The sequence below is a fragment of the Amaranthus tricolor genome, chromosome 3 (assembly GCF_026212465.1).
Source record: "Amaranthus tricolor cultivar Red isolate AtriRed21 chromosome 3, ASM2621246v1, whole genome shotgun sequence".
Classification (NCBI taxonomy): domain Eukaryota; kingdom Viridiplantae; phylum Streptophyta; class Magnoliopsida; order Caryophyllales; family Amaranthaceae; genus Amaranthus; species Amaranthus tricolor.
In genome coordinates this window covers 30,174,106-30,190,093 of record NC_080049.1, presented here as the reverse complement: position 1 = coordinate 30,190,093, position 15,988 = coordinate 30,174,106, and the positions used below count along the sequence as shown (strand labels likewise).

At 34.7% G+C, this 15,988-nt stretch overlaps 1 protein-coding gene across 3 annotated transcripts in view; it reads right to left on the bottom strand.

The window, feature by feature from the left end:
- The window catches only part of LOC130808978 (nuclear pore complex protein GP210), a 29,753-nt gene that overhangs the window by 6,236 nt on the left and 7,529 nt on the right, over positions 1–15,988 (bottom strand). Inside the window, exons 12-30 of one of the 3 annotated variants that reach the window (XM_057674558.1) lie at positions 15,330–15,607; positions 14,477–14,572; positions 12,981–13,043; positions 11,914–12,105; positions 11,307–11,366; positions 11,165–11,233; positions 10,141–10,287; positions 9,902–10,021; positions 8,162–8,281; positions 7,915–8,070; positions 7,771–7,833; positions 7,554–7,669; positions 5,433–5,841; positions 4,938–5,028; positions 4,739–4,851; positions 4,529–4,600; positions 2,399–2,474; positions 2,177–2,284; positions 1,937–2,078 (exon numbers count right to left, since the gene is read on the bottom strand). In XM_057674558.1, the coding sequence (XP_057530541.1) occupies positions 1,937–2,078; positions 2,177–2,284; positions 2,399–2,474; positions 4,529–4,600; positions 4,739–4,851; positions 4,938–5,028; positions 5,433–5,841; positions 7,554–7,669; positions 7,771–7,833; positions 7,915–8,070; positions 8,162–8,281; positions 9,902–10,021; positions 10,141–10,287; positions 11,165–11,233; positions 11,307–11,366; positions 11,914–12,105; positions 12,981–13,043; positions 14,477–14,572; positions 15,330–15,607 (2,491 nt within the window). Of the gene's footprint in view, positions 1–1,936; positions 2,079–2,176; positions 2,285–2,398; positions 2,475–2,539; positions 3,571–3,853; positions 3,901–4,528; positions 4,601–4,738; positions 4,852–4,937; positions 5,029–5,432; positions 5,842–7,553; positions 7,670–7,770; positions 7,834–7,914; positions 8,071–8,161; positions 8,282–9,901; positions 10,022–10,140; positions 10,288–11,164; positions 11,234–11,306; positions 11,367–11,913; positions 12,106–12,980; positions 13,044–14,476; positions 14,573–15,329; positions 15,608–15,988 lie in introns of those variants that run through there. The other 2 variants (XM_057674559.1, XM_057674560.1) reach the window with 2 other exon arrangements.

The window sequence follows — 15,988 nt, the reverse complement described above, 5'->3', positions numbered from 1 at the left end:
ATTTTTGTAGTACACTAGTTGTTTCATGACATTGAAAATCTAGTATGGTAAGAAAAAAGTATAGAGGCATTGATTCTCAATGCAAGATGTTTTGGGTGAAACTTAGTTACAATTTGTATTAAGTGAGGGAAGGGTAATGCCAAATGTATGTCCAAGTAGAGACGTCCACGTATCCAAGTATAGGGTAGCCCAGTCCAATTCCGTGACGTTTGAATGATATCGAATGTAGTCGAAGGTGGTTGAAGATGGTCGAAGGAGGTTGAAGACCTTCGAATGAACCTACAAAATGAACAAAGGTTGAAGATCTTTTTTTTTTTTACCTTATGTTGCCTTTTCTTTTTGAAAACAAGTGCAGTCACCTTCTTTATAGATTTACAAACCATTTGCCCAAGTATACACAACCAGCCATTCTTCTTTGTCTTGTTTTCGAAGGTAAACAAGAGTCCGAGTATACATCAATTGCATTTGAAGACTTTCAAATATAGATGGTTTTCATTCTCTACTTAAAATTTCGACCATACACATGAAATTCAGAAAGTGAAGTCTATGACTTTTTCTTCTTTCCAGTTGAGCCTCTTCCGCTTTTGAACATTGTTCCCATGTATTTAAGGTATATTATTTTTCATTATAAGGACTTTAAGATTTTGAAAATTGTTCTTGCAACTAGTACTAGTAAGAAGTTTTGGTTGAGGATTAAAAAGTAAACATAGTCTGGCATTAGAAAGTAAAAACTGTTTTTGCAAACAGTCCGCCGGCTGCCATTAAAGACAAAATGGAAGATTTTTTCCAAAAAAAAAAAAAGTAAAAATATTTCTGGGTTTAATTTGAAGTAATGATAATGGTGTGTAGAATTATGTGTAATGTTGCTCTAAGTAAATTATGAATGAAATGAAATTTAGATCCTACTAACTTGTGTGCAATATCCAGTCAGGACTCTTTGTCAATCAAAGATCCTATATATTCATTTGTCATGGAATAACTTGGGCAGCAATTTAGCACCAAATTATTCCAACCAAGTCGGGGATCTTTGTCAATCAAAGATCCTATGTATTCATTTGTCATGGAATAACTTAGGTGGCAATATCAACCCTAAACTATTCCAATTAAGTTGGGACTCTTTGTCAATCAAAGATCCTATGTATTCCTATGTCATGACAAATGAATACATAGGATCTTTGATTGACAAAGAGTCCCAACTTAATTGGAATAGTTTAGGGTTGATATTGCCACCTAAGTTATTCCATGACAAATGAATAAATATGATCATTGATTGACAAAGAGCCCTGACTTGGTTGGAATAATTTGGGGCTAAATTGCTGCCCAAGTTATTCCATGACAAATGAATATATAAAATCTTTGACCGACAAAGAGTCAGATGGAGGTTGAATATGAATATGAAAATGGAATTACTTAGAAAGAATATGGCCGGAAACTTACATCATTAGGATGATTTGTGAGTATTTATTATAGCTAGATTTGTACTGATCATGAAACTGACTGGAGCTGGCTTATGAACTGATAATTGATGAGACGGACTGATACGTAACCTGAAATTGGGGTTTGACCATCCTATGGGCTATCATAGACTAAATATGAGGCCCAATTATTATTGGGGCCTTGGACCCAAAACACAAGGTTTTTCCCAAAACTATTAGACAAGGTAAGGTTTCTTATTACAATGTGATATAGCACTTTACATGCAGTGGCATTTGAGAGATGCCTGATAAAAAATTGCTTTACTATGAGGCAGCATAGTTTATTTTATTAAATGATTGAAAGAGGCCAAACGATCAAGCTAATTCATTGAACATGGAGTTGAAAGAATAACATAGGCCAACTGACCGAGCATGAGAACACATTGAAAATGGTGTAAAATTTAACATGCTTAAAACAAAATAATACATGCATACAGAAAACTAAAAGCAAATTCACAAACCTGAATTTCACAGAGAACTTGTATCCTCCTGGGGGAAAAGGAATATTTGTTAAGGTGTCTGTTGGAGTATGTACAAATATCAGATCACCATCCAGCACTCTTACAGTGGTTTGTAGTTTTAAGCTAGAGCTTTGAAATGTCACTGTACACAGTAACCTCCTCATAAGCAGGTGAAATAATTTCAAGTAAAGTCTTCATGAATTAATCTTGGAACATCTTATTGCAGTAAGAATTTCATACCTGTGGATGTACCCTTCCCAACAGCAACAGCTTTACCTGAAATTGAGTCTACATAAACAACACTTTCATTGCCACTCAACCATCTTCCTGATGCTTCATCATGTAATCCTACAAAAGCACCTCATCGATGTTAGCAGACATAGGATCCCAAATCAAGGAATCACATGCTTCACAAAGTACCAAGTCAATTCAAGTAAACTGATTAAAATTGTCCCCTTGTACCTTCTACACAGAAGCTCAGATTGCTTCCAGGGTGAAGTATTGGATCTTGTGGGTCTATATGTGCTCCCACAGTAATCTGAACAAACAAAAGACTACATCATGTGACATTTCTAAATCCAACCAAAAAGAACGAATCAACATGATAAGAATTTGGGTGGAAACACCTCTCCCATGATCAAGGCATAAAATTCATGTGACATCAGAAACCTCAAGCACATCAACTACACATCTAACCCCAAAATTTCTCAAATCCACGTTCATTATTCGCGGAATTTCAATTTGGTCCTAAACTTCCTTCATTATTGGTGTAAATGCAATAAGGTAGCTCCAACTTTGCTTTGATACTCGGAGTATGAGGTATATCAAGTCCTTGACTTTTGAAGTATGCTGAATGCTCTAAAAAGATATTAAATTCTTGTAATCACAGTGTTCAAAATACACAAAATATATAATGATCAATGTATCAGATATTGTCTCCACCACTTAACACCAAATCATGCTCAAGCAAAAGGAATAATTTTCAACTCATGTAATTCAAAATATATAGCCAGGAAAAACAAACGAACATTATACTATCTCAAGGTGAAACTTTCTAGAGATAACGATGGGCTAGGACTTGGACATTTGGAGGTCAAAAATAATGGCTTACTTGGGAAATGGTTGTGGATAATCCCTTTGGAACTTGATTTGCTTTAGCATAAGGTCATCAAAAGTAAATACGGTGCTCCTGGCTTTAGATGGGATGTGCTTGCTGGTCCGTCTTGTTCTTGCCTTAGTCCATGGAAGGCCATTTCTAAGTTACAGTCTAATCTTTTTCCTTTTACGAGCCTTATAGTAGGAAGTCGGGTGGGGTGGAGGGGGATTAAGACTAGATTCCGGGAGGATAGTTGGGTTGCCGATCAACCTCTTAAAATTGTCATTCCTAGATTATTTAACTTATTAATTAGAGTTGCATCATTTTATAACCCAAGCCAGTTCACATGATCTTTTTCCTTTAGACATGACCCTTTTTAAAGACTGAGTCTATTACTGACCTTTTTCTCATTTTAGAAAGTTTTCGCCCCTCTCTGGATCCAGATTTCAGGATTTGGAATCATGACACTTCCTTGAGGTTCTCTAGTGCATCTTTTTATTCTGGTTTATCTCCACCTCTTTATAATCTGCCTCACTTCCTAGCCAATAAGATTTGAAAAGCTAAGACTCCCTTTATAATGTTTTCTTGGCTTGTGGCCATGGGCAAGCTCACACCTGGGAGATCTTTCAAAAAAGACACCCATAATCATCTCATAACCCTCCATGGTGCATATTGTGTATAATAACTTCAAAGATAACAACCATCTCTTTTACCACAAGTTTGCGAGTAATTTGGCGTCAGGGGAGAGTTTTAGATAGAGCCTCTAAAAAAATTGAAATTTCCTTCAAACAAGATTCTTTAGCTTTAGTACTAAGGGTCACCTAAAAATTCTTTGGAATATTTGTTTCCTCGCCATTCTTTGGTTCATCTGTATGGAAACAAATGGTAGAATTTGTAAGGGTAGAGCACTTCCTTTAGATGTTTGGGAATGAACGAAGAATCTAAATATAATTTTCTTGTTCTTTTATGGGATGGCTCATCCCTATCCTTGTATGTTGCTCTTCATTTATTAATAAAGTTTTCCTATTAAAAGAACATTATACTATCTCAAATGAAAATTAACGACCTTGTGGAAGAATCAAGAATCAACAACAATGCTAAAGCCTTAATCCTAAAACATTAGAGAAGAGTTGACCAAGTATAAGAAATAAAAATTCTAAACAACTTAAAGAATAGACCTCTTTACAAAAGCACATAATTCTGTAATTGCAAGTTGCAAATGACTTTTGAAGGTCATAATGACTCATGAAATCCCTAAAGTCATCAGTTGTAACTGGTAAGTTACTTTCCTTGACTAATACCCTATATATAAATATTTCACTACTTTTTTAAGATAAGTTCTCTCCTCACACCCTCTTCTGCCCCCAATCAACAAACTAAAATCATAAAACCTACAAAAGCATGTACAAAACACCTTTTTATGTAACATTTCTATTCTAACTAAAATCTGAAGAACTATTCATATGTAGAGTTGGAATACTCAGCCAAAAAATTACCATGACATAGTCTGACTTCATCACATTGCCAACGAATCTCACCGCAACAAGAGCTCTACCGTGCCGTATTGCCTTTAACACAAGAAGAAATCATAGAATCATATCATGTTTTATCATGAAAGTCATGGCAAAGTGTCTATATTGGAAAGGGTGATAATATGAATACACAAACTGGAGCTTAATGACTCTAGAAGGGATCACTATTTAAACCTTGACAATAGTACTTCCATTTTTCTTATCAACATTATCAATAGCAAGAATGTCCTTGAGGTTGGTAACAACATCAAACTCAGCCACTTCATGTGCTTCGAGGAAAGGGTTTCCTGCTCAAAGAAATCCAAAAATAATAATTGAAAGAGACATTTTAATGATATTCTAGCATGACTCAATCAATATGAGACGTAGATACCTAATTTGTCATAGAAAAGCACAGGAAGTTCAACTTTGGCGCCAACAGCAAGGCGGACTGTTGACTTTCTCAGAAATCTTATTTGAACAACCTGCGAAAATGAAAAGACCCCATTAGCTGAACAAGAAGATGACTATCATTTGCCATAAATATCTAAGGAACAATAATCGATTGGTAGAATTAAGTATTTTGACATTAACTTAATCAAGTTCATTTTTGTCTCGTGAGTTTTACCATAAGTACAATCCTTGTGAAAATCCAGAAAAGAAAGAGAAATGGTTTATAAGGTTTGAATTATGAAGTGGGAGAAATCTGTGGACGAGATGAAAAGATAAGTTAAATGTGCGGATGAAAATTAAAAAAAGAATGTAGGCCATGGAAATGTATCAAACACCATGGGATGAACCAAAATGGAAAATTTAACAAAAGTCATGGGACAAAGGGAGTAATATTTAATAGGGCAAATCACATGTAGTTAAGTGCATATATTTATACCTCAGCCACCCTCACACAAGAGGCAACCTCAAATCTTCCGGTATTGAGGTCTTTTGCCTGGATACAAGCAAGATTGTCGCCATCTGTAGTTGTAATTCTATTTCCATCAATAGAAATGATACCTTTTTCCACATCATTTCGACTGGAACATCCCAATAAAGAATAAGCAACAGATCCAGTTTGACTCTGAACATCCTTTCTACTACGTAATTTCGAATATGAAGGTAAAAGATCTGATGTAGTGTAATGTGGAGGAAGAATCCATGTAATTGGAATTCCTTGCGCTAGAGGAGGATCAGGGACAACCCTTATGAATAAAGAAGCACTATAAGACCTGGAATGCAAGTAAGAACTTGGAGACGAGAAGTCACAGGTGAATGTAAGTGCAACTTTGCTTTTCCCACCAGCTCTGAATTCAAAAAACCAGAGAAAATAGATTATTTATACATGTATACACCTTTTGAATTTTAGGAATTACATTCTAATGAATTACATGATATTTTAACAAAACAAATAATCAATGCTACAAATTGCTATGTTATTTGATTTCTAATTCTGCAATTCGCCCAAAAGAGACAAAAATAAACCAAAAACGACCACAAATTGCTTTGTTTTTTCACAATTCATAGGTAGATTAGCGAATTAGGTAACAATAGCAAGAATATAAACAAGTAGAAACTAGTACATCATACAAAAACCAACGAGTGCCCTTGAGAAAACATAAACAAGTAGAAACTGTTGTAACATACAAAGACAAATGAGTGCCCTTGAGGAACTAGTCACATTATATTGTGTCTATTATTTCATTGAATTTGAGTAAATCTCAGCCAAAAATAGACAAAAAAGAATGACAGCTTAAAAAAGCAAGAAATATACATCTATCCTGATACACCTTGTCACTACAAACACAGTCATGCAAGCAAACCCATATTTACTTTATTTTCCCTTCATGCCTCCCAGATGTGGCTCAATAAACCAGTAAATCATCCAAGCGGGTTTGCTAGGAAAATCATACCATAGTTACATGGAACGTGGAACGTAGCTATGTTCCGCGATCCGAGAACGTTCGTCCCAATCACCACGAAACACGACACAAATCGCTCAAGGTGACGTTCTGGTGTAGAAGACCTTTTATAAAAGGTATATTGGCCTTCATTTACAAATTAAAGAAAAAAGAAAGGAGAAAAAAACAAGATGAAACCTAGATATCTAAAAATATTCCAATTGAAATTAATTTCTTAAAGCAAATTAAACATTTTAGTTTAATTTTGTTTTTAAATATATATTTTATACATAATGTGTTTCCTACCCAATCGTTCCTGAGTCAATCTAGGCTGCGTTCTTTGTTCCCGTTCCCGTTCCCCGTTCCAAACCGAATGTAGTTCCAGGTAACAATGAATCAGACACACAATTTGATTCCCCAAAATTCATATTACTTCTTCCTCAAGGATGATAACTGAAAACGCAAGAATATAAGGCCTACTTCGCACTAAGAAGACAATAGTAACAAAAAGAGATGAACCAATTATTATGATTTCAATAGGTGAAACATTTTGTGGCTTTTAAGCTTGATTTTAAAAGGAAATAGGAATGGCAGTCCTCCGCTTCATAGCGAAATCTTTGGACCACAAGATAGAGCTAAGCCCAATTATTTATTTTGAACATCATAAACAACTTTCTTGGGACAGCAAGAAAAAGAGTCTACAATCTCAAGTCGATGACAAAATAAAGAGGTTAAATATATCAAATATTGCCCAATGAGTGCTAGTTAATGACCTTAAGCAAAGCACTAGGGCTGACCATATTTCTTTTAAGGTCTTGGTTAGTGATTGTCCAAAATTTATTCAGCCTTTAGATCACCCTATCTTCTAACTTAGAAAAGGGAAGTTTATAGTTAAATAGGGTTTCTAAGCATGTTGAAGCTCATAAATGAAGGCTCTGTGTTACAGATATCCGGGAGTTGCTCCAAGATTCACTACACCTATTGTTGTCAGGCAGTTATCAGAACCTTTCTATAGTCTCAATTTTTACTTTGCTTTGGTATTACACTTTTAAAAACTGAATTTTCTTGGCCCAAACAAGAGTGGAACATAATATTTACGAATAACAAAAAAATTATACCTTCCATGAAGAACCTTAATAAAATCAACTTGTTGCTCATCATAGTTGCTTAGACCCGAATTTGGTGAATCGTAGTTCTTATCATTCATATGCTTGGCAGGCTGAAAACTCAGTACCTAGTTACGGGTATATGATCATTCAGTATAGTCAATAACACAAAATGATTAACATAGCATTACTATAAGTGCTTAGTTTCAACAATCACCAAAAATCTGACCTTTTCATTCTCAATAGTCCACTTGTAATCCTTACAAAGTTCATAAAATGAAAACAAGTCTCCCTGAAGAAGTTGACGTTGTCAATACAACTCAGAAAAAAAAAAGTAAGGGAAGGGGGAAATCATGTATCTAATTTTTCTTGCCTCGCTTAAGAAAGGAAATATAGGCATCTGGCGTCCCACGGCCAGTTCTTCACTCTGCACATTCAGGATAGCTGCTGATGGAGTCCCTACCCTGACTTTACCGTGTGCGTAACAAAGGACTTCTCTTCCGTTCCCAAAAAAGGTGGCAATTATGGTCTAGCAGAAACCAGAATTAGCAAGTTAGACTGAAACTCTTGCAATTGGAGACAGGAAGGAAATAGAAGATAAAGCAAGGTCATTCTCTTACAGCATTCCCTGGTGCTATGGCAGATATTTGTCCCACAGAAGCATGAGTGACGACAGTACTGTCATTCATACTTGTAAACTCAACAGCGATATCAACTTGTGGTCCACCCTTGACAGTAAGCTAAAGAAGATGTTAGACTTGACACAAGAAATTGGTGATAAGTAAATAAATCCCAGGAGAAAGTTTTGAGGCAACCCATTGAAAATAATTTCATGATTTTCCTTTCAAGTATTTAACATTTTTACCTAAGAAAAGATAAATGCAGTTCATTTGATAGTGATACCAAAAATAGCAGATTAATTGGACTGCACTTGGTATTATGAAATATGAACCCAGAGAAGCTTCTTGAATGCTTAAAATTATACAATAAAACGACATTTAATGTTATGCAAAAACCCCAGGACAACCACGGATGGGCTAAAAGAAACTAGTACAAAAAAAAGTGACGCATTCACACATCGCATTACTTTGAGTGGTTCTTTACTATAAAAAAGGATCCTTTTGTAAAGGAACTAACATATTAAAATGATTATTTTTCGTATATATAAGTTGTTTACAGAATTACAGTACAGCACAAGATGTTTCAAAAGATGAGAGGGATCATGCAGCAATATTCTTACATGAGTTCTACAATAGGAAAGTCTTTCCTGTTTATGCTCAATAGATTTAATGAAATTCAGTGGTATTTAACTAAAAAGAATTTTAAAAAATAATTTTAGGTCAAGTAAAATTAATTTATGAAGCAAAACAGAGTAACATTTCAATATAAATCAGATGAGCAGAAACTCTGGAAGGAGAAGGACCTATAAGACTTATTTATGAACTCCCTAATAAATTTGAAATGCTAAGTCACAGAAAAATTCCAAGGAACTTAGATCCAAGGTCCTCTCTCTTGCTTATACCTGAATTTTTAATGATATTCATGGGCATCGATATTGTACGATTTGAGGACAAGGTTTTCATACTTTCAACAGCGTCAATACAGGGTATGGATGCTTTTGTTATGAGGTGATCATATTGAACAAGGGTCAAGAGTCTGATTCAAGCTAAATACAAACCAGAGGCTGTTGTTAAAAGTGCACAAGAGGTTAGATTACTTGGGTGTTTATGGGTAGATCATTAGAGCTAGGCAACTGAGTCAAAATTAACACGACTCGAAGATGACCCAAACATAGCTAACACAACAACTCATCATGCACTAGAACTGAAAATGACTCAGCCCACACTCACCTAAAGGCCGAAAACCGACCGATGAACCGAATCAACACATATAAGGTATTCTGTTATTTTATAACATATCCCCTAAATATATACAAGTTTTAACACAAGAATTCTAATCCTATTTTTAAGTTGACACAATTGTGTAATTACCATAATACCTTTCATTACTTTACTTAACATGATTTATCTAGCCAAACTATCCTAGTTTCGAGTAGATATTTGCATAAAATGATAAATAAACCAATCTATATAATTAGGATTTCCGCAAAAGAGGTAAAAACCAAACACTGTACAATATACCCTGCATCTCATTAAGCCTTAGATTCTAAGTTAGAGTCATTTCAACCCAAGAAACTAAACAATCAGTTTCGAGTTCTAAAAGAGCAAATCTAGAAGAGTTTAATACATATTAGTTTTTAAGTTTAGTTAGGCTTAATTGGTACTTGCAAACTCAAGATTATTATACAACATCACAACTATAGCGAAGGCAATATATATTATAAATAAATAGACACGTACCATGTATGATGCACCCGGAACCAAGAAAATATCACTTGGGTATACGACTGGTTGGGTATAAACTTCAATCGTGATAGCTTGACTGAATATTTCTTTACCTGACTGTTGCCTAGAGGTCACCTACGTTTTGATCAAAAGGAAGGAGAAAGTAATCAAAAATATGACCTCTAGTTGTGCGAAGTGCAAAATATGTTTGGTAATAGACAAGTTGTTGGAATATTTACTGTGTGAACACTTACATAAAGAGTGGTGAGTCCAGACAATCTGCCATATAATGTAAAGCTGGAAGCATTTACACATCTATCACCCGTAGTTGAGAAGTTATCACCATCTACAAGGTTGACAATTTGGTCCTTGATATGAACTTGAATGTTCATGAAAGCATACTACCAAAGCAAAGATAGATGGGTAACATGTATGTTACAGACAATTCATTATGCATAATGCAATTCAGCTTATAGCATGGACATTCATGTAGCAAAAGTAATTTATTAAAAAAAATTTCAAATTTTGTATTTTATCAATCCTTCTCTCAAAACTCATAACATTTCTATATTGCAAAGCAAAAACTCACCTTACGGCATGGACATTCATGTTGCATAAAGTATCAATTACCATGTGTAAATTCATTTTGATGGATATTCTTAATTTTATAGATGAGCAAATATAAATTGTCTGATCAAATCATCTAACAAGACAAATTTATCAAGAAATTCACAATATGACTTGGGGTTTGTTCTCTAGAGTTCAGTTCAGTCCCATTTAATATGCTTCAAAAAAATAAGTGTTTGAATTTAGGTTGTGTTTACAATGATTCACAAATAACTATGGAATGAATGTGCCACATACACACCATTACTACAGCAATTATTAAAGAAAACAGGAATGAATAAAGAAAGTAAGAAAAATTCCAGGGCAAATAGGTTATTGATTTTTCCCTCTATTGGCAATTCGAGAAGCTAAATTTCTCCAAATAGGGAAAATTTCAATCAAGAAACACAACTTCCAAAAGTTATCTTCTCTTCACGTCTCCTGTTTACAAGGATTTTCTATCTAAAATGAAATTACATTAATATTTTATCCATTATAATTTACTTGATAATAATTTTATTATAAACTCTTTAAAATTGTCAATTGTCATTGATGACAATTACATATGCACAGCATAAGTACTATCCATGTCTTCTTTCAGTTTTAAACAGAGCATTCACAGAGTTAAAATATGATTCCGGAGTCCGGACTCCACAAGGGATCAAATCAAACCTGAGAGGAATCAAATATATTCCCATCGTCCGTTCCAGCAAGAAGATCAACAGATATTCTGCTTCCCTCCTGCACATCCAAGGGTAAAAGTCAATGTATGAATGTATCACAGCTATAGCATCAAAAATCAGGATAAACTAACCATCAAGCTTATTCCTTTTCCAGACGAAATCTTGAGCCAGTCCAGCTCTGCAACTTTGACCTGCAACTAGACTGTGTCAATCTTGAACTAAACATGTGCAGTACTTCGAAAAAACAAAGCAAAATACTTTGAAGACCAGAGTCTATCACATTAAGATAAATAGTCCTGCAAATGATAGTGAGGTCGTACTTGGAAAGGATATGCGGCACATTGAAATTTAAATTCTTTACATTGTATTTAAGTACCCCTAGATAATAGATTTTCACATATGTACGGTGTTGGGGATAATATTGTTAAAGAATAAAAGTAATATGGCAATTGCCCATAGGTGGCCATAGGAAATGATAACACCCAAATATGTACATTCTGAGGGTTATTTCCATTACAAAATAGAACATCAGAAAATGTATTGATAAAGGTACTACATGGAGCAAAAGACACAAAGAGCCAATATGAGCATGTAAAGCGACATGTCAATCATACATGGACGTTAAGCGGCTGACTAAAATTCAGACCTAAGGAACAATAAAAAAGTATCCACAATCATATATATTATAATTTATGTGTGTGTATGTGTGTCTACAATTGCTTGAAGAAAAGGAGTTACCACTGACGCAGTTGTGATAGATGGAGAAAGCCCAACATCATAAATTTTCACCACTGCAGTTCCCACACCTCTGGGAATCAAAGTCAATTGTGAACACTCTAAACCTGTTGCAGGCTGCATAACTTCTACTACTCGAGAATCGTTCACTTTAATATCCAGAAAACAACTTCCACCAAAGACTGAAAGATTCATCTGAAATAAATTTCAGCTTAGAAACTAGAAAAACACAATAATTGAACGAAATTTCATAAAATCAATTTTCATCCTCCAGCTAAAAGAGAGCATTATATTATAGTACTTATTTGTAGAGGATTTCGATTCAAATAGATAGTAAAATTGCTCATTATATCAAGTGCGTTTGTTATTTATGTGAAGTTTGCTACCAAGGTTGAGTCAATTGGAAACATCTTTGTTATCACTAACTAGAGTAACGTTGCGTACATCTGAACCTCCAAAAGCTCCCATGGGTGGGATCTATTTGATGACACTAGGTTATGAATATGAAAATGCATTTACAAGAGAGCATTAAACACTAAAGAAAGTGATAGATACCCATGAGAAAAGGTAGATTAACTTATAGCTGATGCAAACAATAGCATTGAAAGTAGAAAGTAACAATAATCAGACAACATAGTTTCCAGTATGTCCAACACAAATGCATCAAATTTTTAAAAATTATGGATATGAGAGTTAGTTTTAGTGCCAGTCGTCCATTAATAAAAACACAAAAATCAATAAAGATAGAGAACTTAAAAGCTTGTACTATTTTCAGCAAATACATGGAGAAAAGCTATTTAAAAATAATTGAAGTAAAATGCAAGAGAAAATACAGAATGGAATTCTTATTCCACATAGACGTCAAGATTATAAATGAAAAAGGCAACCCAAAATCTGAAATATTCATGGAGTCATTGGAGAGGGGAAAACCCTCTACTGAACTGTTATCACAATTTTCAATGCAGTACATTTCTCTATAATCCTTTCAACTGAGTGCCCAAATGATTCAATGCTTTTTCATAAGCACAAAGGTTTAAGCATGCAAATAAATAACTGCACCAACTAATTACCTTAGCCTCAGGATTGAAGAAAAGTAAGCTGAATTCAGGGAACACGTGCAGTGTAGAGACAACCTGCATTTTAACAGAAATGTAAAACAAATTATGAGTTCTTTTATTCTCAGCCTCTCCACAACAGAGCTAAAAATTAACTTAAAAGTCAAAGACACCTATGCCACACATTTATGCAAAAGTATATATGATACACCATGTAATGAGTTTATGACCATCACCTTTTAGAAGAAACTGATAAATGTATATTTCATGTCCTGCTTACAATTTACTTTAAGCCAGAAACAGGAATGAGACATATTCATATGTTTACAGATAAATGAAACACATGTATCTCATCGACAGTGAGGCTGCCACAGCTGAAACTTATATTCTCTTGATTTATGTATCATTGTTCAGAATTGAAGGATGTAGGGATTGTGTGGCAGAGAAGCTATAGAAGTTACATGGTTCTTTTGAATGGAAACGAAGAAGGTCTAAGTTTTGGGCCTTTGATATGAAAAACTAGATTGAAAAAAAACTTGGTAATTCAACATTTGAACTGACTTCTTCTGAAAACAAGTATCAGAATTCAGGAGGAGGTATAGTCTTCAATAACAAGCTTAAAAGCTTGGTAAGTTGTCATGCTACCATTAGATTCCTCTGCATGCCCTCCTTTGTGAGGTACAGAATCAGTAAAAGAGGATAAAATGGCTTCAAAGAAGTGTCCTATAAGATTTATAATCTTTTCATATAGCATATGTCATATAGATATAGCCATAAACCCTCCTTTATTACCAATTCAATCCACTCCAAGCATGAAAGAGGAATACTTATTTGCTGAGAAGTCTCGGCACTCAGAACTTGACATACTCCTAATCACACTCAATCCCGTCGTGGATTACAGGTCTTCGGCATCAGGTTATAGCTCTAAAATAAAGGGCACCTGAATGAAAAGATGACAAGATAAACATCCAACGATCCAAGCATAAAACGCTATCTTCTTCTTGTAAATGTGCTTATGGCTGATAGGAAAGAGTTGAGGTTTTGGTGATGAGTATTTTTGAAATAGTGAATGATCTTAGCTGGTTAGCTGCAGACACCATCCATACAAAAGCCATTGGTTTTGTATGGAAGGATTCAATACTACATACAGCTGAGACTGAGTGCAATGATGCACAAATTAAATTAGAGTAAGGCAGTAAGCACAAAGATCAGTCCAAAGAGATAGGTGGAAGGTATGCCTTCCTTTTTAACACACATTGGAACGAAGGGCGTTTAAAAGGTCCACGGACAGGAGTGGACTAATTCTTCTGTTCCAAAAGCCTATGTCTTTCTCCTTCTTTCCTTAAGTCTTCTTGAGATATACACAGGTCATCATAAAATATGACCGACTTCCCTCTTTTCATTGGTTTTAACACAGAGTACCCCTGTTCCTTATTATTGCAAGCTTAATTGTCTTTATAGATAAATAACCATTTTATAACTGACAAGAACAAGATATTTGCAGAACATACCTGAAGACGAACAGCATCTCGAAGAGCATTCTCCGAAGCATCAAATAGTAGAGACCCATAGCTGAAATGTTTATGAACCATAGCATGAACAGTACACTACAAACCAGATAAAACATAGTGGATAAGGGTCACTGTCTTTGATGAAGAACAATAACATGAGTTGAATGGTGATTACTAAATACTAATCAAGGTAAGAAAGTGAATCGAAATGTTTTACTGAAACCAAGCATCTATAGGGCATGAGGACTCAAGATACAAAACTTCTACATCTGGATTTGAAGTTCTAAAACTTTCAAACTTAATAGCTATAATTTGGTTTATAAGGTACATTTCTTGGTGGTAATAATTCTGCTGACAAGTTCGTTTGTTGAACACTTGAACTACTTTGGATATTGATTAGCTGCTATAAAGTAAATGACTTGTGAGTCAAGGAATCCAGGAAACTACAGGTAATTGGAATCATAGGGTCCATCACCTGCTGTATTTGAATAAACTTGACGACCCCATATTGTTGGGATTAAGGTTTTGACATTTTTGTTTTTGTTGTTTCTTATGATAGTTAGCAATTAAACCAGCTACTCATAATTGAAGCCAAACTCAACGAAAAGAACATACCAAAATCAGTTGGTTGCTTTGACTTCACTTTCTTAAAGAAGATGAAAATGGGACTAAAAGAAATTGGAAACTGAAGAAATGAACAAAAAGAAATAAACGAGAAGTTATACAGCTGGCAGCTTTTGACATAAGCATCACAATGATTGACAAATCACCCCAGAGTCATTATATATAAACCACTTTTTGGAAGCATAAAGAGCCTCCAGCAGTTAAATAATCATAAAAATGTCCAAAGTACCTGTCCTGACGCATTCTCCAAACGTAAATATCTTTCCCAACTGGATACAGACATCTGAGAATCAAAAGCTTCATCCCAAGATGCCAGCTCCTGGCAATTGCTTAATTCCCATGATAAGGGGGTAGAAGATGAGTTGGCAAAAGCATTTTCAGAAGAACTTATTCCAACTGCTGATACTCTAATGGTACGACCGTTTGCAACAGTTATAGGCATGGTGCGAATGCGACCAGGATCACGGTCAGCTTGAATACTTTTTAGAATAATGTCCCATTTGTTCACTGCACTAGCCATATGTTTCTATGAGGATTTGCAAACAGCTGAAACTAAAAGAAGATGAACACTTGCACATTTGCACCAAAATTTCTAAACAAATATCTTTTTCACTTTAAAACTTTTAGGGTACTAAGGTTAGGAGGGTTAGATGCAATTTTGTAATCACAAAAGGAAAATCTGAGAAAATAAAAAAAGATTTTATTGAGGATTGCTTCATCATGATTGATTATAGAAAGAAATGGGAGAATCTGAAATCACACTAATGTCCATACCCCAAAGCAAATTGATAGGAAAATGAAGAATTTAAGGACTTCATTGCAGGAAAAAACTGCTGATACTAGCCTTCTCAGTTCTCATCAGTTCTATTTTGAAGATTCTATTAGTCA